Source organism: Actinia tenebrosa, unplaced genomic scaffold (assembly GCF_029948245.1).
Source record: "Actinia tenebrosa isolate PJP-AT-01 unplaced genomic scaffold, QUT_ActTen_1.0 PGA_scaffold7__59_contigs__length_16204524, whole genome shotgun sequence".
NCBI lineage: Eukaryota > Metazoa > Cnidaria > Anthozoa > Actiniaria > Actiniidae > Actinia > Actinia tenebrosa.
Genome location: NW_028292584.1, coordinates 2548812 through 2572407, shown reverse-complemented (window position 1 = coordinate 2572407; position 23596 = coordinate 2548812). Strand labels below are relative to the sequence as shown.

The following is a 23596-nucleotide window of genomic DNA, read 5'->3' as shown; positions in this document are numbered from 1 at the left end:
GCTCATAGGATAGACATTCCACAGGGGGCCCAATCTCGTACCCAGAGCCCTTATTTCTTACTGCGCATGCTCGACGAAATAATTGGGCTCTGGAAAACTCCAAACCGGAAGACCCAGATTCTGGGTTTCTCGCACATGCGCATTATGACAGACTAGGTAAATTCAAAATGGCGGACGATGTTCAACGAGCATGTGAATTTGCGCTTGGAAAATTAGGTTTTGAAGATGGTTTTCAGTTAAATTAACTCCGAAAATATCTATTGGATGGACATCAATACAATTTCCATTACAAAACCGGCAAAACTTTGAAAAATCCGGCCCTACAGGCTTTTTTGGTGTACTTAATTCGAGACGCCATCATGTTTATTTTCCCTAGTACTGTAATTTTTACTTCCGATATCTTCCTTTGTTCTCGAGAACCAATCACAGCACAGGAAATATTGGAGTTCTCCAGAGCCCAATTATTTCGTCGAGCATGCGCAGTAAGAAATAAGGGCTCTGGGTACGAGATTGCAGGGGGCCCAAATTTGAATGGTCGCTAGGGACGCTTAAAAGTGCCTCAGGAGATCGAATTGGCATTTATAGGATCCTGCTTAAAACCGATCTTCTTCATCTTGTGGCACGCACTTTTGAAGCTTTCGATATATTCCCTACCCATCTCACCTTCGGTATTATTTTAAGGAAAACTACGATGGTCAAACATTAAGCACGGCACGCGTTTGCAAGCCGGATCACGTTCTCATGGAAACTGACGTTTATGCCATCAGACAACAGAAATTACAGGGTCCCCTATACCCCCTCGCAAAATGCGTTCACGTAAAATTATTTGGCCAATTCCCACTTCACGTAAAATTCTTCATGGAAGTGCTTTGGCTTTGATTTGCTTCAAAAGCTGGTCGGCTTTTTTGGGTATTTCGTACTTTTCCGTATTCTTCCCCAAACTACGACATATTATTTATAACCTAGAATATAACAGCTTTTTTCTTTTCAAAGCTTCGTTTCTTGCATTTTAAGTGGTTTTCTTTGCTCTTTGCGCTTAACTGCTTTTTTTTCTCTGACTTTTTTTCGTTTAGGTTTGTTATCTTTATGAGAAAATGCCAAAATAATCTCATAGAGGCTTTGCACCATCACGTAATGGCAGCCATGACAGGAGACATAACAAAAGAGTCTTTCTCCCTTGGGAAATTGAATTCTTTCTCATGTAAATTAGATTAGGCCAGATTCAATTGTTTCTGCCTCCTGTCATGGCTGCATCACATGATGGTGCAAAGACATATTCTTGTAAGGAAATAATCGCAGAGACGCCAAGTCATATCACGTGGTCAGATGACTCACATCACAATAGAATTCATTGTAATGACTATTAGCAAAAATTGGCGATGTTTTGTTCGTAAGTCACGTGATATGTGACGCGTCACGCCATGTGACGTGTTCAGATGACTGACAACACAAGTCTAACGCATCGTACCTAGTTTCGTTACCATAGGGGCCACCAGATGCATGTGGGGCCACGGGATGCGGGCCAAAACATGTAAGTGGCACTTGCTAACCGTACTTGGATTGTACGCCAACATGGCCGCTGTGACGTCAATCGAGAACCAGTATAAAATAAAAAGATAACATAAATAAAGACGCTTCGTAAAAACATCACTCTTTATTAAATACACACGTTTTTAATACACAATGAAAATGATTTTCTTATACATCAGTCTTTTCTCCTTAGTCACAGTTCGTCGTGCTTACATTTTGCTTAATTTGACCGAGCGAGGATTAATAGCTAGTCTAATATTTCATGCATCCACGCCAGTCCTCGCTCGCCCAAAGAAGTACACAAAGCATGTTTTTTACGAAGAGTGACCAAGAACTTGCAGTCTAGCCTGGTTCGTTTTACCATTAAACATTCAAGGACTATTGAACGATTCTTTCAAAGTACAATTATGATATTTATTACTCCATTACATTCTTCTATTTCCTAGTAAATTGTTTGCAAAGATTCCCAAAATAATGAAATAACAAAAAAAAAACATATCATTAATACGTTCAAACTTTGACAACTACAATGGCAGCAAGGACGGTCAAAATGGAAGTACGCAATAGAATACAAAAGAAAAACAAAACATAGCTTGAAAAATATGGGAAAAAAATGATCCAAACTACATTTGTATTAAACTTTTCTTTTTCTAACACTTGTTTTTAGAACTAATCAAATGTCCTTTTGAAAATAAATGGCTTAAATTATAGAATATGTTACATGATATACCCAATCGATAGACCTCAGGACAAACAGGATGCATTCTGGTCAAGCTTGAGTACAAGCAACACCACGTAAGACAGGACAGACAAAAATTTCATTTTCATTATAGAATTGGGAACACAAGTTTGTTCACCACTGGCTAGTTAGTTTTACCCTTGCAAAACAAGGACAATTTTTTTGAAGACCAAAATGCATTCTCTTAGTTGTGAACGGACTCATGTTTACCCACTTCATACGATGAGTCATTACCCTGATAATTAAATTTTTTACCTGGATCTCATCTCTAATATGATTATTGCCTTTTTTTAAATACATTTATGCGCCAGATTTCTGCGCCAGCGCTTTTCAAACAAAAAAGGGTGTTCGTCTCGAAAAAAAACACCACACCTAGGATTTTCACGATCAAAGCGGCATCCATCTTCAGATGGCAGGATGATAGAAACTATATTGCATTTGCCTTCGATAGAATTCTTCAATCTTCTTACGCAATCCAATATGAGTAACGTCAGTCGAAGGTGATTGTAAAAAAATAATACTTATTATAGGTAATCATTGGTACACATAAGAATGATAATATGTTTCGTACAATATGTAAGAACCCTATGTTTAACGAACGTTTTTTTTTCAAACAAAGATCCGTTAAATATAGAAAAGGTTTAATTGTCCCAATTGGATGCTGGAAAGCCTATCAGATTGCTTATTTCCATGTAGTCCATCGATTGGGAAATCTTACCTAGGCAATTCTATTACAAAGTTGACTAAATAGCTTGGGAAATGGGAAACAGGATTGTGCAGGATTAATAACTCTTGTTTATAGTATTAAAAATTTGCTTGTGTGCAGCGTTGTTGATATCTTGGTTGAGGTTATACGCTACGTGGATTCAAGTTTCGACTGCTTCGTTGTCATTGCCATTGACTGTAAATCAAAGAGAAGCTGAGTTAGTACGTTTGTTTTAGAAAGAATTGAAGCGTTTTGGTATGAGGGGGGGGGGGGTAAAGAAAACTATGTTTAATTTCTTTTGGAAAGCATAAGATGTGCAGTTATTCTTCCGAGAGTCTTTCAAAGCTGTATGTACAAGGATAGTAGAAATGTCGTTAAATTGTCTATATGAAAATTACAGAAGGAATGAAAGAAGCCAAAGGAAGGAAGGAAGCAAGGAATGAAACTTTACTTTTAAGTGTCTAGTCTTCAAACAGTTCACAAGTATACCACTCATATCATGGACCTCTTGCTAAAACTTGAAACAAACTTCATCTAATTCTGTTTGTTGTTGTTGTTGTTTGTTTTTTTTGCTTTCTTAGTGGGAATCACATTTTTCTGTCAAAACGCGCACGCTCATAGAATATATATAATATATAATACATACATATGTCGCCTATAGAACTCTTACCTTTTCGCCGGTTCGCCAATTCTACATCGTCACCGCGAAGCTGTGCTCTTGAAGATTCTGGGGATATTTTTGATTCTCTGTTCTTCTTCCTGTGACATACTACGACGATTATGACAAGGATAATCACGCCCAAAACACCACAAACAACGGCGATGATGATGATTTCCGTCTCCGTTAGACCAGGTTTAGTCGTAGCTGATTCTGGAGCAGGAACAGTGGGCTTGCTCTCGTCCTTTGTCCAAGAAAACGATACTGGGTCTGCTTTCAAGAAGGTTCCGTCGGAAAGAGTTACCGAGAAGTTACTATTCTTTACTGCTGCCTGTAGGTTACTTACAGCAGCATCCATACTGGCGCCAGTATCTGATGGACTTGGTATATAAGCAAACATAACGATGATGCTACCCTTTGAAAGGGTTAGGTTAACAATGCTTGATTCGTTAACCTTCATAACTGTCGCTATTGACTTCCTGACATCGGCCTTGAATTGTGCCTCTTTTGCTGGGGTAACCAGAGTATCATAATCCCCAACCAAGGCAAACTGCGCTCTTCGAACAGTAATTGGTGGATCAGTTGGACCTGCTGTTGTGGCAGGGGCTGGTGTCGTGGTTGGTGCTGGTGTGGTTGGTAGGCTGTCAACCTGGAATGCAGCAAGATAACTGACCTCCGTACAACTACACTCGATGTACTTTGTACCATTATCGCCATTTACAGCAGTAGGTCACACAACCACTTTCAGTCCACGAGGACTTTCCAGAATCCCAGCGTTTGCACTAAAGAGAAAAAGAAAACATCCTAGTTAGGCTAACCAATAAATTAACAAAATCAGATTTGCAACCAACTAGAGTACTTATTATTGTTAGCAAAACTGACAAACTATATTGACATTAATAAAAACTGATGGATGAAGTTTACTAAAATGATGGTTTGTAGGTAAAGTCATCTAGTTTTTAAAGTAGCACGCTCTGCAATCACGTGCATTTATCTCTACGATTTACGTGCAGTTATAGAAGGTATTGTGTCAAGTTGAGCTAATAGTCGCAGTATATGAAGCAAAGTCTTGAACAGGATTTGAACCCGAGCCCTGGCGATTCCGGTGCCATGCTCTAAACACTGAGCTACCAAGTCTAATATGAGACTTCAAGGACACATGAGGTGGGTTTATCGGCCCGATAGGAAAGTTATCTATGTGTATGAGGATATTTATCAAATATATATTTGTACTGCGGTTGTAATGTATCAAATTGAACTGATCCTCGCAGTATATGAAGAAACTTATGCAGCTGCCAATGGAAAAGTGGCTACAGAATATATCACTAAAGTGTTTCAATGCTGGACTTTAACAATGTATAAAAGTTACCTGGAAGTATGTTTCATTAGAAAGCGTTGCATTCTCCAGGACGGGTAGTTGATAGGTGACTGGGTTCGATAGAGTACTGATGGATATAGCTGCATAGGTCTCAGGGTTGTAGATTTTAAAGTCAACGACGTTTGTCAAGGTCTTATTATTAGGTGCGCTGCTTAACAAGTCGTAGATTTGCTGTGATGTAATCAAACATACTCACTACAAGTTGTTTATGCCGCGCAACTCCAAGACGAATACGTTGTTTGTAAAGAAACTCCAAGCTTGATTTTGGCACTCTTTTGAAGACTCGATGGGCAATCCTTACAAGCCATATCAACGAATATTGTATCTGCGGTTGCTAATGAATTCTTTTCGCTTCGAAGTACCAAAAGCTTGTCTTTAACAACAGCCGCGGGCATACCCAGTGCTAGACCAGCACAAACCTTAATACCACTCGACTCCACAAGGGAAAGCACCGATGCTTTCGTGGCCATCGTACTAGAGTCGTAAAGATTTGGATCGATCAAGTTGCTCACCAGAGAAATTGTGGTTTCAGCCTGTTGACATAATGAGAATCTTGAATTTTTGATACCCGATCCCTCTTATCTTTGTCGATATATGTCTATTATTTATGTCATTATGAATGAGGTGTTCACACAAAAATACGAACCTGAGACACGGTGTAAACTTCAACAGACGAACTACCCGCAACATCTCGCCTTCGCCTTCGTTTGCTAGAAGAGGCTCCAGTTTCAATTCCCAAGATTGTATCTTTTATGTTGTTCTTGGTGCTGTCACTCATTGCTGATCCTCCGCTAGTGATGGAACCCATAGATTCGTACATGACGCTTTTTGCTGCTGGGTCATCAGCCACACCTCCGTTTTGCAATATCGAAAGAGTCTGAAACATAAATAATTAAATTCGGTTTCTTGTTGGATCAATACTTATATATGGATACATGAATGCAATATAAAAGGACAAGGAATTTCCCATGTATGGTTTGTATTGTCTATTGTGCACATAAAGCAGTTCCGCTGTACTGGTACGTCTTTCCTTCGTGACATACATGATAACAGAAACAAAATAAACACATCTACTTACACTGCCAGCAAAGGCTTCCTTCATTTCAGTCACTGCAGAGGTTTGATTAGGGTCCGATGAGCCAGATGGTAAAGCTGACAACAGGGCGCCCATACCACCTGTAAAGTCAATTGGGCAATCAATTAGTTGTTTTGGCCTAGAATTGGCCATCTTGATGGCGACCCCAGTTACTAAACGTTTTAAGTTATTACAAGCAGCCTCTTATCTTTAATTCTGTTTCGTTAGAAGCTGCTAAACAAAAGTTCTTACCTAAAGCTGAGTTCCAGTCTGCACTCTCAAAGGATTTAAGGATGTCGTTCTTAGCCTCTCCAAGGAAAGCAGTGGTGATGACTTTAGGCATGACTGTGATTGTTGCTGTCTGTCTTGTCACAGCACCCAAGGCATCCTTACAGTCCACGAATACAGTCAAGGAATTGCTATTGGACTCATCACCTGTAAAATGTAATAACATATGTTGTAAGTACTGTCAATAACGGAATGTTTCTCCTCTGAGGAAACGATATACCACAGGGTGGCACAGGCAGCATCCATATATCCATATATCGCATCCATACATGGATATCACGTAATCATTCACGAATCACACACATTTCAAGAAAAGAATCATGCGTAACTGTAAACCTGAAGTTCACGAATCACGCTCTACATTTTGATAATTTCACGTGCCACGCTCTACATTTTGCTATCATTTCACGCGTAACCTCTGTGCCACTCTGCTATCATCAGAATCAAATACGAACAACAATTATGTAGGAACTCTGCGTATTAAAAATCACTTTTGATAAAAACGAGAATTTTGAACACTCTACTTGCAAGCTCAAACTAACGCTGTTCTCCTACAAGTCAGTCCTTCTCAGTGCAGTATTACACCTCATACACTTGCAGTCTTCTTAAGACTTTGAGGATTCGCGCTCATGGATAATATGTGTTCAATGTAAGTTCTTTGCTCTTTACCTGGTGGAAATTTGATACTCTCGACTTCGTTAGACTCCCCGAACAAGCCCAGCAATTTTTCTTTTCCTGAACTTCCTTTCTTAAAGTACCCAAATTGATATTTCAGTGGCAGGTCAGCTGGATCGTCAGACCAGCCTTCAGAAGCACTTAAAGTGCTACTACGACGAAAATCGCTCAAACTTGGATTCAGCTGAAACTTCCTAAAAATACTCTTTAAAGGTCCAATAATCACTGTATGAAGTGTTTTCTCGATATTCAGGACGAAAGTATGATATTTTTACGATTACTTTTTGGAGTCTGTGACGTCATACACTCAACATCGAACATCGCTCCATACATTTCTTTGTATATAAATCCTTAATTTATTTTATTCCTATGAAGCCAAAAAGGTGGCTAATGTGCTTATTTCACATTACTTGTGACTATAATTTATATTTTGGGGTGTTTGGGTATTTCTTTCTCCCTTTACTACTGATATTTTGATCATAAACTACAAAGAAATGTATGGAGCGATGTTCGATGTTGAGTGTATGACGTCACAGACTCCAAAAAATAATCGTAAAAATATCATACTTTCGTCCTGAATATCGAGAAAACACTTCATACAGTGATTATTGGACCTTTAAAGAGTATTCTTAGGAAGTTTCAGCTGAATCCAAGTTTGAGCAATTTTCGTCGTAGTAGCACTTTAACGTGTAGGTTGTCACCATTGCTGTGCCATTGGATGGAGAGATATCAAGAATTCCTGTTGATATAGAAGTTTGGTTTTGATTGTTAGTAGGAATTCCTTTTGGCATTTGTTCCATATCGTGGCATAGGAAATAGAGCACAAAACCCTTCCTTTCTTAGAAAAAATCGTTTGTGTATTAATTATCTTTTTCTAGAGAGCCGAAAATTTTAGAAAATTATAGAAAATCCAGGACTCACAAAAATTCTGTTCGACTTCTTTTCTCTTGTCGTTTGACAAAAGCTTTCGCGCCACTTTGCGCGCGCTCGCCCCTTCCCCATTCACATATGGTATAAACGTTATCATATATGGCATGATGAGCAAAAGGTGTTCATATCCAAGTATAAAGAAGGTTAAAGAATACTCAGTTCACTTTATGATGAGTAAATTACCAACCTTGTGAAGGAGCAGCATTAGTAGTGATGATCGTTTCTCCAGCAGCAGAAGAATCAGCATGAGCAACAGTTACTCTAAATTTGTAATTCACGCCATTGGCAAGAGTGTTTGCAGCAATGACAAGGGCAACATTTTTGGACACTCTACCCTTGCCACTCTTCTTCTTGAAAGTGAAGCTCAGTGGTGTCAAGGCAACACCGGAAGTGGTGAGATCTATGAAACCAAAACCATCTTCCTCTACACACTCCCAGCTTACGTTGTTAGATGGCATTGTGCTCTTGGCGATTGCTTTGATGATGACAATGGAGGTTGGGTTTTCCTTGGTGTTCGCCTGGGGTCTAATTTCGACGTCTGGAGGAGAACCAGGTTCGACCTTAATGGTAACTGATTTAGAAGCCTTTCTAGATCCTTTGTTGTAGATCATTGTGAACTTGTATCTAGTATGGAATAATTATTCATAGATTTAGACTACATATAAGGATGAAGATAACGAATGGATTGGTGGTAAAAAGATAAGTGGATTTAATGTAAGTTAATGGATGGATGGATCGGTGGACGTATATATGTAGTGTGTAAAGATGGATGGAAAAACGAGTGGTAGATAGATGGATGGATGTAGTGTCTGTAAATGGATGGATGAGTAAATGGATTCACAGATGGATGGGTGGATGAATGAGTGGGTGGCGGGTTTAGTAGATAGATATTTTACGTGTGTAAATGGATAGATAGATGGTGGTAATTGATAGATATGGTTTAAAAGTTGAATTTCAGTTCAAAATTGGTAAAAAATACTCCATTTTAATGTATGTATTGAAATGCAATGAATTTTGTTTTTAATATGTTGATAATGATATGTATTATGGGCATGTTTTATTACTCACTCTTATTCATGAAATAGTAATTCTTTTCTTAAATTTATTTTAAATTTTAAATCTATTGAGTCACATTTTTATATTGTAAAGCGTCTTTGAACTTAAGGATATCGACGCTATATAAATTTTTCCTTATTATTATTATTATTTTCTACTGTCATACACCACAATCGTTCTACACCGTTGGAACCAAAACACTCACTTGCTGTTTGCCTCCAGATTCGATCCTACATTAACAGTAATTTTTGCAGTAGAGGAAAGAACAAGACGAATTTTTCGGGCAGCATTTGCAGGATCGGGAACAAAACAGGGATCCCCACTGCTATCCGCGCACTCCCAATTGTACCATTCTGAATCTGACGAACCATCAGGATCAAACGACTTTCTGCCATCTAGCGTTAGTGTAGACGTTGCCCCGACAACCCGATACGATCCACCTCTTATCTTAGCAACGAGGGGACCACTTTGAACGTCAAGAACTATGTTTTTAGTAGTGGATAGGGTTTGGTCGGATGCCATGGCGGCGGTGACAGTCAGTGTGTATCGCTACAAGAAGCAACATAATGAATTGTTAGTTGGACTTGGTCTCTAATAGGATGAAATTCAATTCTGGATTGATAAGTTTTTATCAAAGATTGGAGGAGATTTAACAACTACTACTCACTCTTCCTCCCTGTAGCGTTCCTTTCTTGATTTTCAGCCTTGGTTTATCGGTAACTTTGAGGTCAATTCCTACGGCATCAATTTCCCAATTAAACAAGACATTGTTTGCCACACTGTTGGGATCCAGACATGGAGACAATATTGCCCTTGCTATAAAGGAATGAGAAAGAAATTAGTATACATAATCTAGGCTTCTAGTCTACTGAACCATTGCCGAGTTGCATATCGAGTGGGAGGACTGGGGAGAGCGGACAACTGTCCACCAATAGATCGTTTTCACGCACGTGACCAAATCACTTGACAACCGTTGCTAGCCGCCATATTGGTGTACCAAAAGTGTAAACAAACCAAGAGCGTCTTGAGTGTGAAGATGGTTTTATGTATGATTGTTGGCTGCGCATCGAAAAGTGGAAGAGATAAAGGAGTTTATTTTGCAAGAGTACCTTCTATCGTTACTAGTCAAGGGGAAGAAGCTAAATATTTGTCAGAAGAAAGGCGATCGAGGTGGATCACAGCTATAAGCCGAGATGATCTGACGGAGGCGATTATCGAGAATGATCGAGTATGTGGCAAACACTTCGTAAGTGGAAGGGCTGCGAAACCTTGGGATAAATACAACATAGACTGGGTTCCAACTCTTCAATTAGGACACAAGAAAAAGCAGCGTTCAAATCTGGAAACAGCGGCAAAGAGAAGCGAGAGAGCGAGAAATCGCGAGCAAAAGAGGTCTTTGCCGTTTGACACTGAACACACTAGTGACGAAGAGCTGTTGGCAAAGCGAAAGAAACTGAATGAACCAGGTACTGAAGTTTTGAATATTGACTTCTGTACACCAGAAGAAGATGATTCAGAACAAAAGGATGCTGCCACTCAGACAGAGGAAGCAAAAATCTCCCAAGCAGGTACACAAACCGATGAGTTTGAATATCTTTTCGAGTCTCTTAAGCTGGACGATAATAAGCCATTTGACTGTTATGACTTTGAAAATAATGATGACAAAGTCTCCTTCTACACTGGATTACCCTCTTTTGATATATTAAACACAGTTTTTAAACACGTTTCACCACACGTAAACCGAAGGACTCAAAGCCTGACACAGTTTCAAGAATTTGCCATGACACTGATGAAACTCAAACTTAACATGCCATTTCAAGATCTAAGCTATCGATTTTCGGTGTCTTTATCTACAGTCTCAAGAATTTTTTCTTCCTGGATGGTAGCTTTGGATATAAGATTACAACCATTAATCCACTGGCCAGAAAGGGAAGATTTGCACCGTACCATGCCCCAAAGTTTTCACTTTTCCTTTGGTAACAAAACCACTGTTATCATTGACTGTTTTGAGGTCTTTATTAACAGACCTTCAAACCTTTATGCCCGTGCACAAACTTTTTCTTCTTATAAGCACCACAATACAGTGAAAATACTCATTGGCATTTCACCACAAGGAAGTATCTCCTTTGTTTCAAAAGCCTGGGGAGGAAGAACTTCTGACAAGTTCCTGACAGAGAACTGTGGTTTAATGAAGATGCTAGTACCTGGAGATCTAGTCCTTGCAGACAGAGGCTTCACTATTCAAGAAAGCCTAATGTTTCACCGTGCACAGCTTGCCATCCCTGCGTTCACCAGGGGAAAAGACCAACTTGATCCTGTTGATGTGGAGCAAACACGTGGCATTGCTAATGTACGTATTCATGTGGAGAGAGTCATTGGACTTCTTCGGCGAAAGTACACAATATTTTCTGGCATTCTACCCATAGATTTCCTTCAGTGCAACCCTAATGATTCCAACGAAGATTCAAAACCAATGATTGACCGTATAATTAATGTATGTGCTGCTCTTGTAAACTTGTGCCCTGGAATAGTTGCATTTGATTGATTAAAACCAGAGAAATATATTGTGAGCCATTGTTCGTAGACAATGTAACATGTTTTGAATGAGAATTGGGGCTCACAATCATTTCTCTGTAAATTAATGCAGCAAATGTTACTATTACCCCTGATGCATTACTACACAATACTTTTTAAAATGTTAACATACAGCGTGTTTCAGTTGAGTATGGAGGGCTGAGTTTTATTGAAAATTTTATCAATATGTTTTCGTGGGATAAAACTAATGTGGTCAAGCTAAGGCGGATCACTGAAGTTGTGATGGAAATGTGAAATACATGTAGGCATGTGAAAGTTTGAATTAGGCATGCACACTTTCATCGCAACTCCAACACAATCTATCTTTAGAAATCTTTGTATATGATTAAGTATCATAACATGTACATATGCTTTTTTGAAATTTTCTAATAGCATGAACACTAACTTTTTTAGGTCATTGTATTTCATAATTAACTCTTATAGTTAAACCTTTAGAGATAAATGTCTCATGAAATTAAAGAAATAGGCAATAATTTTTATTCCAAAATAAATGCCTCAAGAAGTTCAAGTGGTAGGGAAAAGTGTCAAATGACCAGCTTTAAGACAACTCAGCAAATGTGGCCGCATCCTTGGAATGATGAACTTCACAACTGGAGTTTTACCATAGGCTAGGCATGTGGCATATGCAATGGCAAACACACCACAATCACTCCCATTTTGCTGTTGCTGTACAGGTATATGAGTGATATTCTTGAAATTTGGACCAAGCAAATTCTTCGTGAGCTCAATTATCTCTTGCGAAATTGGTGATGTCATGCTGTCTAACAGGTTAACATACCCAGGAAGACAGCCAATAGATGTTAAGCATGCCCAGTGATTGTTATTCAAATGCACTATCTGAATGAAATCACCAGTAACAACATTGAACTGTCTGACAGGACCAAGGGTTGGTCTTTGGAAACCACTTACATTGCTGTTGACTTTCATAAGCAGTACATGTGCTTCTTGGATCACAGAACAGTCTAACCATCCTGTTGGAGATGCAATAAGGTCAAACTCTGACTGTGTAAGCTTTCCAAGTGGCTTTTGTTTGTCACTCACACTGCTGTTGGTTCCTTGGATTTGTTTGACAAAGTTGACACTTCCACTTCCTTTTTTCTTATTAGATTGTGCTTGATTCTTTTTACAATCTGGGCATGACCATGTGGAATTAGCATTGTTTGGCATACGTTTAAGGCTTAAACAGGCCAAGTGAAAAAATGTTCCATTTTTGCACACAGGGTTATGGCACTCAATAAGCTTATCTGTATTCTTTGCCTTGCTCTTGCATATACAGATATCATCCAGGGCCAAGGCTTTAGAAGATGCTATTTTTTTCTTGCTTGATTGGGACTTGCCTTTAGAGTTTTTGAATTCAGGTAACAATCTGCAATTTGGGCAGTACCATGTTTTGGATGTGGTTGTCAGTCCCAAGCATGAAAGATGAAATGTACTGATTGGGCACATGGGGTTGGCACAACAGACACATGATCTATCTTGGGCAGTTCTACAAAAGCAAATAGCCCCACTTGCTGTTGGCTCACTTCTTTTTGAAGTATGCCTTCTAGTGGACCATTTTCCAAGCACTTCAGGTAAGACACAGGTTCTCCAAAAAGTGGTGAGCTTTGGCAATGCAATTTCCCAGTGTTCTTTGTCTGGGAATATTCTCGGCTGGACAAGTGTCGTACTCCCATCATCTCCAAATGCACATACAACAAAGTCACAGTAATCTTTGTGTAAAGTAAACAGCTGCTGCTGAACTTGATAGTAATACTGGTGATCATGCTTAAGGGTAAACATTTCATTGTTATCTTTTAGTAGACAACATGATGACTTTGATAGATAGCTATTAAAGTCACAGTCCTCAATGCAAAAAGGGCATTTCACCTCCCCACATCCTTCTCCACAACAGTCACAAGAACATAAGAAGTCAGGTGTCGCATGTATATATGGATAAGCTTCATTGATAAACAGACCACACTTCTGAACCTTGAAATTGGTGTGCTTCCCTTTCATTATTTGTTCATAGGCCTTGATAGCATCTTCCTCATGTTTACAACCATGAACAGTGGCTTTAGTAGTAAACTTGGCTAGCTCTGGGTAACAAATTGATTGTATTAGAGACAGGGAGGGCAAAGCAGGATCTGAGTGGCATGCAGCCTTACTTTGAGAAGCTCCAATTCTTCCAGCTCTGTGTTTGAAAAAGTTATGTCCTTTTGACTGTTTTAAGGTATCTCTCTCAATTTGTTCTATGTGATTTTTTGAAATTTCAATCTTTATGCCTTGACAGACCTTTATAAGCTCTGGATATGATAGATCTAAGTATTCCTTTTTACAAAGATCATTTACTGTTGGAACAGATCTGCTTTTCAGCACAAAGCTACTTGAGTATGGAGAAATCAAGCTTAGAACCACGGCCTTGTTTTGACTCTTGTTGATTTCCGCGTAGAAAGCATCCATTTCCGGTTCTGTAGGAGCTTTGCATTCTTTTGAAGAAGACTTAAATGTTCCTAAAACTTGTGTTGACTTGCTTTGACTGGGAATATCGTTATGATAATCGATTTTTTTCTCTAAGTCCGTCTTCATTTTTCGTGCAGAAGTAAAATTGATATCTCGTACTCTAGCATAATCAACTTGTTTCACGTAGGTTGGCAAAATCCACGTGCACTTTACTTGGGTACAGGATAACTTGCCGTTTATTTTCGTCCAGGCTTCTAGGTAAAATAGTACGCTAGCTACGTGAGAACACGACTCACCAAGACCCGCTTTACAACCTAAACAGTGACAAGAAATTATGTTCCCCTGTTTTTCTGTGATTATCCATACTGGGATCAGAGCATCGTTCATTCGCTGAGAATGTCTCACCTTCGCGACAACAACAAACTTGTCAGAAATGATGTGGCCTTCTACGCTTGCAATAAATCCGGAGACCATCTGATTATAAGCTTCCAGACTACGAAAAGCTTTAAACTGTTGGTTTGTGTAGAAACTTGTTTCTAGGACGAGATAAAATAGCAGATCTGTAGATTCTACTGGAGGTAAACAGTCCGGCTCAAAAAGGTTGCTGTCAACTAACACGGGGTCGATTCCAATCGACGAAATTTTATCAAGATAACGCCGTTTCACTCGAGTTTCCAGCTTCTTGGCATACTCAGATAGAGGTATTGAAGATAAATTTTCGCTAAACTCTTTTTTTTCCTTTTCGCCGGCAACATATTCCATATTATTCAGAGCACTTCGCTAGTCATGGCATGATTGTTACACACATGTTTTTGCATAGTCACGCTATCGAGGTACACCAATATGGCGACCGGAAATTGATGACGACACGTGAAAACGATCTATATATGAAATTGTATAATATCATTGAGTTTGACAAATGCAACCCGATTTTTAATGAAATGAGCAAAAAAAAAAAAAAAAAAAATCAATGTAGAGATTCATGGCATCATTTTCACGATTGACCGGTTCCGACCCAGTCCTCCCACCATATAAACCTTGGCATCGCATTCGTGAAAGGTAAAGCAAGACTGTTCATGGAATATTTGTGACACCTATCGGTTTCGAGAAGCAAGGAGGACCCAGAAATTGTGAGACAATCCAGAAAAATAAGTAAAAGCTAAGAGATGATTAATAGACCCCTTGCAGCACGTCCGAATGCAGCTCAGTATCCAATTCTTAAGCAATTGAAATTCTTTTGTTTTGTCGTCAAAATTGAGCTGCTTTGACGACACATGCAAGGGGTCTGTTGCCAAAATGACTATTTAATTACCCAACATTTGTGTGAAGCATGTCTCCCTGCCCCTAACACAGTAGAACCATTTTATATTATAATCCACTGAACGATGCATTCACTCAAGACATTGAAGACTTTTATATGACACCTATCACAATTTTGAAATCCAATCCAATTGAAACCAACCTTGTATCGTAACATCTCTTGATGCCCTGACTTTTCTACTGGCTTGTCCTGCTGCAAGTATTGGTAGCTGTTTGTTCTCACGCTCCACCACCAGACTGGCATTCTCGCTCACTTCGCCAAGAAAATTTCTTACTTTAACCGTAAATTCATACTTGAAGCCAAGCACAAGATTGTATCTGCCAAATGCCAGTCTAGGACTAAATGCAGGAAGACCCGCTAATGTAGCTTGAATTGAACTTAGGTCTGCAGTAGCGTTGGCGGTTAAAGCTCCACTGTCTTGATCCGCTGCCCAGGCTACGCTCCATGTGAAGTTCAGCCGTCGACCACCAGCCCCGGAAGACGCAGACGCATCTAATCGTATTTTTGCGCATGCACCTAAGGACATACAAAAGATCAAAAGAGTTCAATATTTCAATTTTCAGGTTTTTGTCCTTTTGTTAGTCGATATTTCAAATCTCAGACAGTTTTAGATTTGATGGACGTGCAGCGCCTGGAGTTGTAAAACAAAAACTTTTTTATTTATACACGGTAGGCATTAAAGCTAAGAGCTTGTGGGGCCGTGTATCCTCCATACACACTCCTTACTACATTCGAATATTCATACACACAACTCTTAACTCACATGTTGATTTTTACGGAGGGAGGAAACCGGAGATCCCGGAGAAAACCCTCGTAGCATAGGAGAGAACAACACATCAAACAAACTCAATTCACATGTGGCGACCGCAGGGCTCGAACCAGTGACCCGTTGGACTCACAGCGCTGAAAGACGACGCGTTAGCCAAGAACGCCGCCCATGCTACCCATATGTCCCGTTGTATGGTTCGCAGAAACGTGAAAGCACTCTGACCAAACCGCTCTGTCCCTGCTTTGGAATTTATCATACCGTGTACGTGCTGTAAGTCAGCACCGTTCGCTACCCACTCATACGAAAACTGAGTACCGTATTTACTCCATTAAGCGCCTCTTATGAGAGAAAAAATATCTTATAAAGAGCACTGCCCCCCCGCATAAGCGCCGCATTCTTTCATTCTATCACAACAATGCAGATTTCAATCGAAGCATCATCAGACTGAATTGTTCGACAAGTCAAAATAAAAAAACAAGTACGGTACAAGTCAATCTACACCAGCCTCGGAAATTCATTCTCCTCGATTATGTTGTCTTTCAGTTCGAAATGTGTAAATAACATACAAATGTTATGATTTTTAAAAAGCGCCACCCCCAAAGTGTCGTAACCAAAACACTAACATCCAAAGAGCGGGGTTAACTCGAGTAAATACGTCACACACAGTATATAGTACTTACCAGCTTTGTTAGGTCCAGATAGTCGAGCCTTGGGAACAATAGCTTTGGGTGGACCCTGAACGACCAAACTCTCAGTTCCACTTGCACGTTTTGTAACTTCCTCGAATTTTGCAGTTAATGAGCCGTTGTTGAATATCACGGAATCACCTGGGGCGACTGTTGGTCTGCCAAGGAGACTGATGAACATTGTGAGGGGCGTACGCAGTCTGCACTTGGCTCGGGTTCCGAAGCTAGAAATGGATGCAGCAGAGAAGATTCCAGAACATGAAAGTCCCTTATGTTGGGAAGGCTTATTCATTGTTACAACCAAGGCCTGGAGGTTTTGAGAAAATGAAATGGCCGTAGGATATGGAGAATTGGCGAAGAAATGGAATCCTGGAGCTGAAGAAGGTACATTATTATCACCTTCTCCAAAAGACACGGCAACTTTGAGGTCAGCAGACTTCGATACATTAGGAAACAAGCATTTGACTGTAGAGCTGTCTACGTACAAAGCTGGGTAAGAAAATTTCTTGTTTGAAATACATCTAATGTATCCAGTATCTGGAAAACCAGAGCCAGAGATCGTAACGTTAACGGATCCAGATTTAGCTTCAGTCTCGTTTGGTGTGATGCTAGAATAGCTGATAGCGCTGCTGTCATAGAATGTGAAGTTGTTCAAGGTGAAGTAATTAGCACTTAGGGCATCCAACTGGCACCGAAGTCTGTATGTTCCAACATTTATATTCACAGTTGAGATGACGAATCGTTTATTTTTGATGTCTGCTCTGGCAAGGTTTTGACTGTGAAAAAATTAAGAGTCGTTTTTGAATGGATATTTATGAAAATAGGAAACTAATTTCACCGTTATTATCAACGCCATTTCCATTCATCACCACCGCCACCGCCACCACCACCACTAACATCGCCATCGCCATCACCACCACCACCACCACCACCACCGCCATCGCCATCGCCATCGCCATCGCCATCGCCATCGCCATCGCCATCGCCATCGCCGCCGCCGCCATCGCCGCCATCGCCATCGCCATCGCCATCGCCATCGCCATCGCCATCGCCATCGCCATCGCCATCGCCATCGCCATCGCCATCGCCATCGCCATCGCCATCGCCATCGCCATCGCCATCCAGCATATTTATTGTAAATGAAACCTTCTCAAGCATACAAAAGAAATAACACTTTTTCTCAATAGATTTTGTGGTATTTATTTTGTATTTCCAATTTGAAGAAGGGCACATTCAAATAAATAAACCACATAGCAACCTGAAGAAGGATCAGCCTGTTTCGTCGTGTTGGTACTATCTATTTACCATGGATAAAAAATTCACCAAAATTCAATTAAGATCTTCACCAAAATTGGCTTTTTTTCCTGTATTACCAAGAACGCAGTTTCCACATCTAAATGAAGAATAAACTGTTGTTAGAAGACCGCACTGAATCCCCGTCCGTGAAAAACAGGGTTTAATAAATACCCAGACAGACAGATGTGCTAATAAATTATCTAAAAAATCTTTGCTATTTTGTTTTGTCATGCAAAGTCGTTCAGCAGGTCAACGCTCAACTAAGCATTGAACATTGCTTTTACAACTTAGCCTAAACTATCACGCGTCAGTCAGCTGTTTCAAGCAGATCAACTGGCAGTTCTTCCTCAAGTTGCTCGCACCCAGAAAACGACTCGAAATAGCTCAAAACTTAGTTCAACGATGTGCAAGCGGTTAGCAGGGATTATATCGTAAAAAAAACGAATTTTATTGAAACTTTATGACAAATATATAATCGACGAGGATTTTAGAAATTATTTGAGTCCCGAATATTTTGTTTAACAAAGACACATACAAAGAAACGGTTGAAAACGATTTATGATGATATTGCCATAATCATTAAACCGTTAATTAGTGTACTTACTTGTTGATTTTCGCGCCTCCAAAGCAAGTCCCAGAGCAGTCTGTAAAATTTCTGACTTTGCCATACTTCTGGCAGACACCACAGTTATCTCTGAATGAGGTACCACAACCTCCGCCACAATCCTTACGGAAATTGAATACTTTGCCTGTGGTGCCACCGGTACAATTGCCGCAGTGATCTGTAGATAAATCGAAGAAAAACCATGTCAACATTTACCAACCATTTCATTGAAAGGAATAAAAACCTTCGACTTTCATAAATATCTTGCAACAACCGCTGTGCTGATCAAAGTCAATGCCACATATCGAGTCCTGGAAAAAATTCTTGGAAGATCTAAGTTAATTGGAAGTAAGCAGGCCGCAGTGTGCTGTATTTGTCTAATGATCTGGAGTGTTGGGTATGACTGAAAAGATTGGGTTTCGGGCAAAGGTTGATGGAAAGGAAAGGGATGATGTAACCGTTCCATGATTAATCATGCTGCAATATATAGACTCTCTGCACATGTGACGTCAAAGCAGCTCAATTTGGAGGAAAATGCCAAATAATTTCAATCTCATGAGAATTGTTGTTCTCATGGAAACCTATTGTTATGTCTCCGCATACCGACTGACTTCAAGAGGTCTATTACTGAAGATATTTAATAAAAATGGGAGGTGATTTCACGAGGAGCAATCTTATCGGTTGGTAAGCTGGCTTTTCTTTCTATTTCCCCCTAACCAACTCTCCTCGTCATCTTCAATCTCTTAATTTAATAACCTACCAATGCGAGCTCCAGAAAATATGACACCATCACATCCTTTGCACCAGAGCCCGTCACCTCCACACCGACCACACACATCAATTCGACCGCGAGATCCTGGTTTGTTGTCACAACCAAAGCGTGCAGTGAATGCCGATGCATACTTGATACTAATCGAGGCATTCTTGTCCGTCGGGAAAAAGAAGTTGTGTACACCATCTGTCTGGTTGTCGCTCTGGTCCCAGGCAGCAAGTAATACGTTGGCCTGTTTTCTGCCTTCAGTGTTGCTCCACAGTGCATCAGGGTCATGCATTTGGAATTTAAGGCTGCAAAAATATTGAAAATACGATTAAAATTAGCGTGGAATGTGCATTGAAGTCGTCCAATGAGTTATCCCATCAGTCTCTTTTCTGAGGTTAAACCACATGACTGAAAATCCTTTGAGACATAAATACTACAATGAAACAGCTGCCATGTTGGTCGAATTAACGAGAGAAGTTAATGATGAATGATTTGTTATCATCAAACAATGACATAACGTAAGAAATGCCACATTAATTGATCAACACCTTCAACTCAAATATTTTAACTCTAAATTTTAATTGCCGGGTCCGGCCTGGGATTTCCGCGACCTTCCGTACGAACGTCTGATGCTTAACCAAGTGAGACAGCCGTGTGGCGGTTAAATGTAACGTGTATTAATAAGATCCTTATTTATCCTCACCTCGACGTTGGCTTCAACAAAAGCACCTCTCCTCTTCCACTGGGCTTTCCGTTGATCAAAGTATTATTAAGGTTAACCAGTTGCCAGGATGATCCAGGTGTTTTATAGTAATAGGCCCCAAGACTACTGTTCTTAGCAAACACGATAGCGATACCAGGTACGTCCCCATCAACGTCCTCTATAAATGGTTTAGGCTTGCTAAACTTTGGAGGAGTTGAACCGTACGGGATTGGAATCCTGGTAGTTATCTCACTGACCTTAAACCCATTGTATGGCGTCACACTAAGGTTGTATGGAATTGGTGGGAAATAAGTAGTGAATGACGTGAGTGTCGGAGCATCGTTTATGGGGATAACTTTACATCCCAGATTAATTGTCATATCACTGTACTGTACGAAGAATTTTCCCCCGGATGGTAAGGTCACAGTGGCTGGGTCGTATCGCCTTGGAGGCTGAAATGATAACAACAAATAATTGATAATTGATTTGTCTTGCAGGAATGCTTGTTAGCTACGTAGTGAAAACAGATTTGAAAACTTGATAATTGTTGAAGCATGAGAACACTGCTAGAACATTAATTTCTAATGCCATTTCGAAATCACTAACAAATTTTGCAATCTGGTTGGCTAGAACTAAAACGTACGTAAACCTTTTCAAATAAAATTTAATTAAATAAATTTAAATAAAAAACAAAAACTTCTGGATTATTTGATTTAATATCATTTTAGTTTTTTCTTCTTTGGTTTAATTTTTTTTAAATTTCTAAAAAATTTTCATAAATATATTTTATGACATGTGTTTAGCAATTTTGCGCAATTTGGAAAAAAGAAATATGAATTAAAGTCTTGAAATATCAAAATTTGATTATAAGATAACCGGCACTCACCATTTCTTTTCCAGAAGTTTCCGCGGCAGCTAGGAATAACAAGATACTCAATTAATGATTATCATGATATATAGTAGTGCTGTATAGGTGTGAGGACACGGATGGTGTTCATGATGATGATTGTGGTGGTGGTGACAACGACAATGATGATTGTGGTGTTGGCGACAACGACAATGATGATTGTGGTGGTGGTGACAATGACAATGATGATTGTGGTGGTGGTGACAACGACAATGATGATTGTGGTGTTGGCGACAACGACAATGATGTTTGTGGTGTTGGCGACAATGATGATTGTGGTGTTGGTGACAATGACAATGATGATTGTGGTGTTGGTGACAACGACAATGATGATTGTGGTGTTGGTGGCAATGACAATGATGATTGTGGTGGTGGCGACAATGACAATGATGATTGTGGTGATGGTGATAACAACAATGATGATTGTGGTGATGGTGATAACGACAATGATGATTGTGGTGGTGGTGACAATGACAATGATGATTGTGGTGATGGTGATAACGACAATGATGATTGTGGTGGTGGTGACAATGACAATGATGATTGTGGTGTTGCTGACAATGACAATGATGATTGTGGTGGTGGTGACAATGACAATGATGATTGTGGTGATGGTGATAACGACAATGATGATTGTGGTGATGGTGATAATGACAATGATGATTGTGGTGGTGGTGACAATGACAATGATGATTGTGGTGATGGTGACAACGACAATGATGATTGTGGTGGTGGTGACAATGACAATGATGATTGTGGTGTTGGCGACAATGACAATGATGATTGTGGTGTTGGCGACAATGACAATGATGATTGTAGTGATGGTGATAACGACAATGATGATTGTGGTGGTGGTGACAATGACAATGATGATTGTGGTGTTGGCGACAATGACAATGATGATTGTGGTGTTGGCGACAATGACAATGATGATTGTGGTGATGGTGATAACGACAATGATGATTGTGGTGGTCGTGACAATGACAATGATGATTGTGGTGTTGGCGACAATGACAATGATGATTGTGGTGTTGGTGACAATGACAATGATGATTGTGGTGATGGTGATAACGACAATGATGATTGCGGTAACGGTGACAAGTGTAAAACAACCTGTAATGACATAGTATGTACAGGTTAAGGTATACCGTCACCGTGGTTTTCCATCATGTTTTAATGGTGATTTAACCAGTCAGAAAGCGTAGTCGCAAGCAATTACGGTAAGATACATCGGCTACGATATGCCGCCTACAATCTAGCTTTATCATTTCCCAAACTGCTCTATTATCAAGGGAATGACAGATGGTCTGAAATGCGAAAACCTAAAACCAAAGTTCTTACCGTATTGAAAGGTTTGAGTGAACAACTTCTTGACGGCGTTTAATCCTTCGACATTTGAACCTTTTGCAATTAATGCATCGATGGATGACAAAACCTTGGCTTTGCTAGGAGCAGACTTCTTATTATCCAAGTCTTTCAAGACGCTATTGTAAGCATTTATGACATTCACACTGGCATTCTTGTCGTACAGGAGCTGTGGAAGATTAAATACCAAAAATAATAATAATAAACCTTTGTTTAATATAGCGCTATTTCCATTTAGCCAAATAGCACTTAATATTAATACACAAACTAGTTATATATATAATACTAATAAATGAGAAAAGAATACATAAAATAAAATTTAAGTCAAAAACCAAAACTAAATCAAGTGTATGTGTAAATCATTCCTTAAAATCCAAATATCCTAACTTATGGAAAACTATGATATAATTCCAAGCTTGTTTTGAGCCAAAGGTAGGGATATAGCGGAGAGGTTCTATTGCAAAAGACTTACAATGTTGATGATTGAAGCAACATGGGGCGAAAACTGAAGAGCTCTGATAGGATAGTCCATCGAGTATTTGACCAAATTAACACCAGCGAAGCTTGCATTGAACGGGCCATGATAATTGAGAGTTGGGACAAAATTGAAACTTGCCGAGATATCTTTTATGACTGGTTTGCCTCGGCTTACAGGAGGTACATTACTAAATTTTCCTGAAAAAAAGTTGATAATTCTGTCGTTGGTTAAAGATCATTCCCTAATTGAAATATAAGGCGCGGGCGGATGGCCTGACTACCGTATTCATATCAGAATACAGAGACAAAGAAAAACACAAGGCTACACCTCGTGTTCCTAAGCTTGCTTCTCTCTTACTCTAAATCTTCCAGCGTGTTTATATCACAGTACAGAGACATGCGCGCGCATTTCATATTCAAATATATTTTTTAGCCAGATGACGCGCGCGCTTCCCATTTCCCGCCCTTTTGGAAATTCCAAATCAAAAGCCCAAATTATGTGTATTACTAATGTTTGTGCATACCTCTTCTGGGGCCGTTTTGCAGGCTAACAGCAGCAACACCGTATCGCGAGGTTTTCGCAAATTTGAGGGAATTAAGATAATACTGAGCAAAAGCCCGTTTCAAGAAAGGTAAAAC

General features: G+C 39.7%; 4 protein-coding genes across 4 annotated transcripts; 1 reads left to right on the top strand and 3 right to left on the bottom strand.

Annotated features, from left to right (window-relative positions):
• Positions 1-2941: 2941 nt before the first annotated feature.
• Positions 2942-4342, bottom strand: LOC148905341 (uncharacterized). Its single transcript, XM_089040504.1, has 2 exons — positions 3646-4342; positions 2942-3170 (listed from the first exon to the last, which is right to left on the bottom strand). Exons 1-2 carry the CDS (start codon positions 4091-4093, stop codon positions 3136-3138), a joined length of 483 nt encoding a protein of 160 aa, XP_088896630.1. The 5' UTR covers positions 4094-4342; the 3' UTR covers positions 2942-3135.
• Positions 4343-4353: 11 nt separating this feature from the next.
• On the bottom strand, positions 4354-10022 carry LOC148905340 (uncharacterized). Its single transcript, XM_089040272.1, has 10 exons — positions 9986-10022; positions 9703-9851; positions 9241-9584; positions 8163-8603; positions 7044-7201; positions 6339-6521; positions 6090-6187; positions 5658-5888; positions 5003-5544; positions 4354-4415 (listed from the first exon to the last, which is right to left on the bottom strand). The coding sequence occupies exons 1-9, from the start codon at positions 10020-10022 to the stop codon at positions 5218-5220; spliced, it is 1968 nt and encodes a 655-aa protein (XP_088896398.1). The 3' UTR covers positions 4354-4415; positions 5003-5217.
• Positions 9975-12109, top strand: LOC148905339 (uncharacterized). Its single transcript, XM_089040165.1, has one exon. It carries the CDS (start codon positions 10072-10074, stop codon positions 11578-11580), a length of 1509 nt encoding a protein of 502 aa, XP_088896291.1. The 5' UTR covers positions 9975-10071; the 3' UTR covers positions 11581-12109.
• Positions 11749-14946, bottom strand: LOC148905338 (uncharacterized). The gene has a single exon (XM_089040164.1). It carries the CDS (start codon positions 14829-14831, stop codon positions 12135-12137), a length of 2697 nt encoding a protein of 898 aa, XP_088896290.1. The 5' UTR covers positions 14832-14946; the 3' UTR covers positions 11749-12134.
• Positions 14947-23596: the final 8650 nt, after the last annotated feature.

Excerpts from the sequence above, each read along its gene's own strand:
- LOC148905341 (XM_089040504.1), bottom strand. The coding sequence starts at position 4,093 with ATGAAGGTTAACGAATCAAGCATTGTTAACCTAACCCTTTCAAAGGGT. Across the intron at positions 3,171-3,645 it reads ATTGGCGAACCGGCGAAAAG|TCAATGGCAATGACAACGAA; the intron begins GTAAGAGTTCTA and ends TTTGATTTACAG.
- LOC148905340 (XM_089040272.1), bottom strand. The coding sequence starts at position 10,022 with ATGGCGGCTAGCAACGGTTGTCAAGTGATTTGGTCAC. Across the intron at positions 6,522-7,043 it reads GAGTATCAAATTTCCACCAG|GTGATGAGTCCAATAGCAAT; the intron begins GTAAAGAGCAAA and ends TACATTTTACAG. Across the intron at positions 5,545-5,657 it reads AAGTTTACACCGTGTCTCAG|GCTGAAACCACAATTTCTCT; the intron begins GTTCGTATTTTT and ends TTATGTCAACAG.
- LOC148905339 (XM_089040165.1), top strand. The coding sequence starts at position 10,072 with ATGGTTTTATGTATGATTGTTGGCTGCGCATCGAAAAGTGGAAGAGAT.
- LOC148905338 (XM_089040164.1), bottom strand. The coding sequence starts at position 14,831 with ATGGAATATGTTGCCGGCGAAAAGGAAAAAAAAGAGTTTAGCGAAAAT.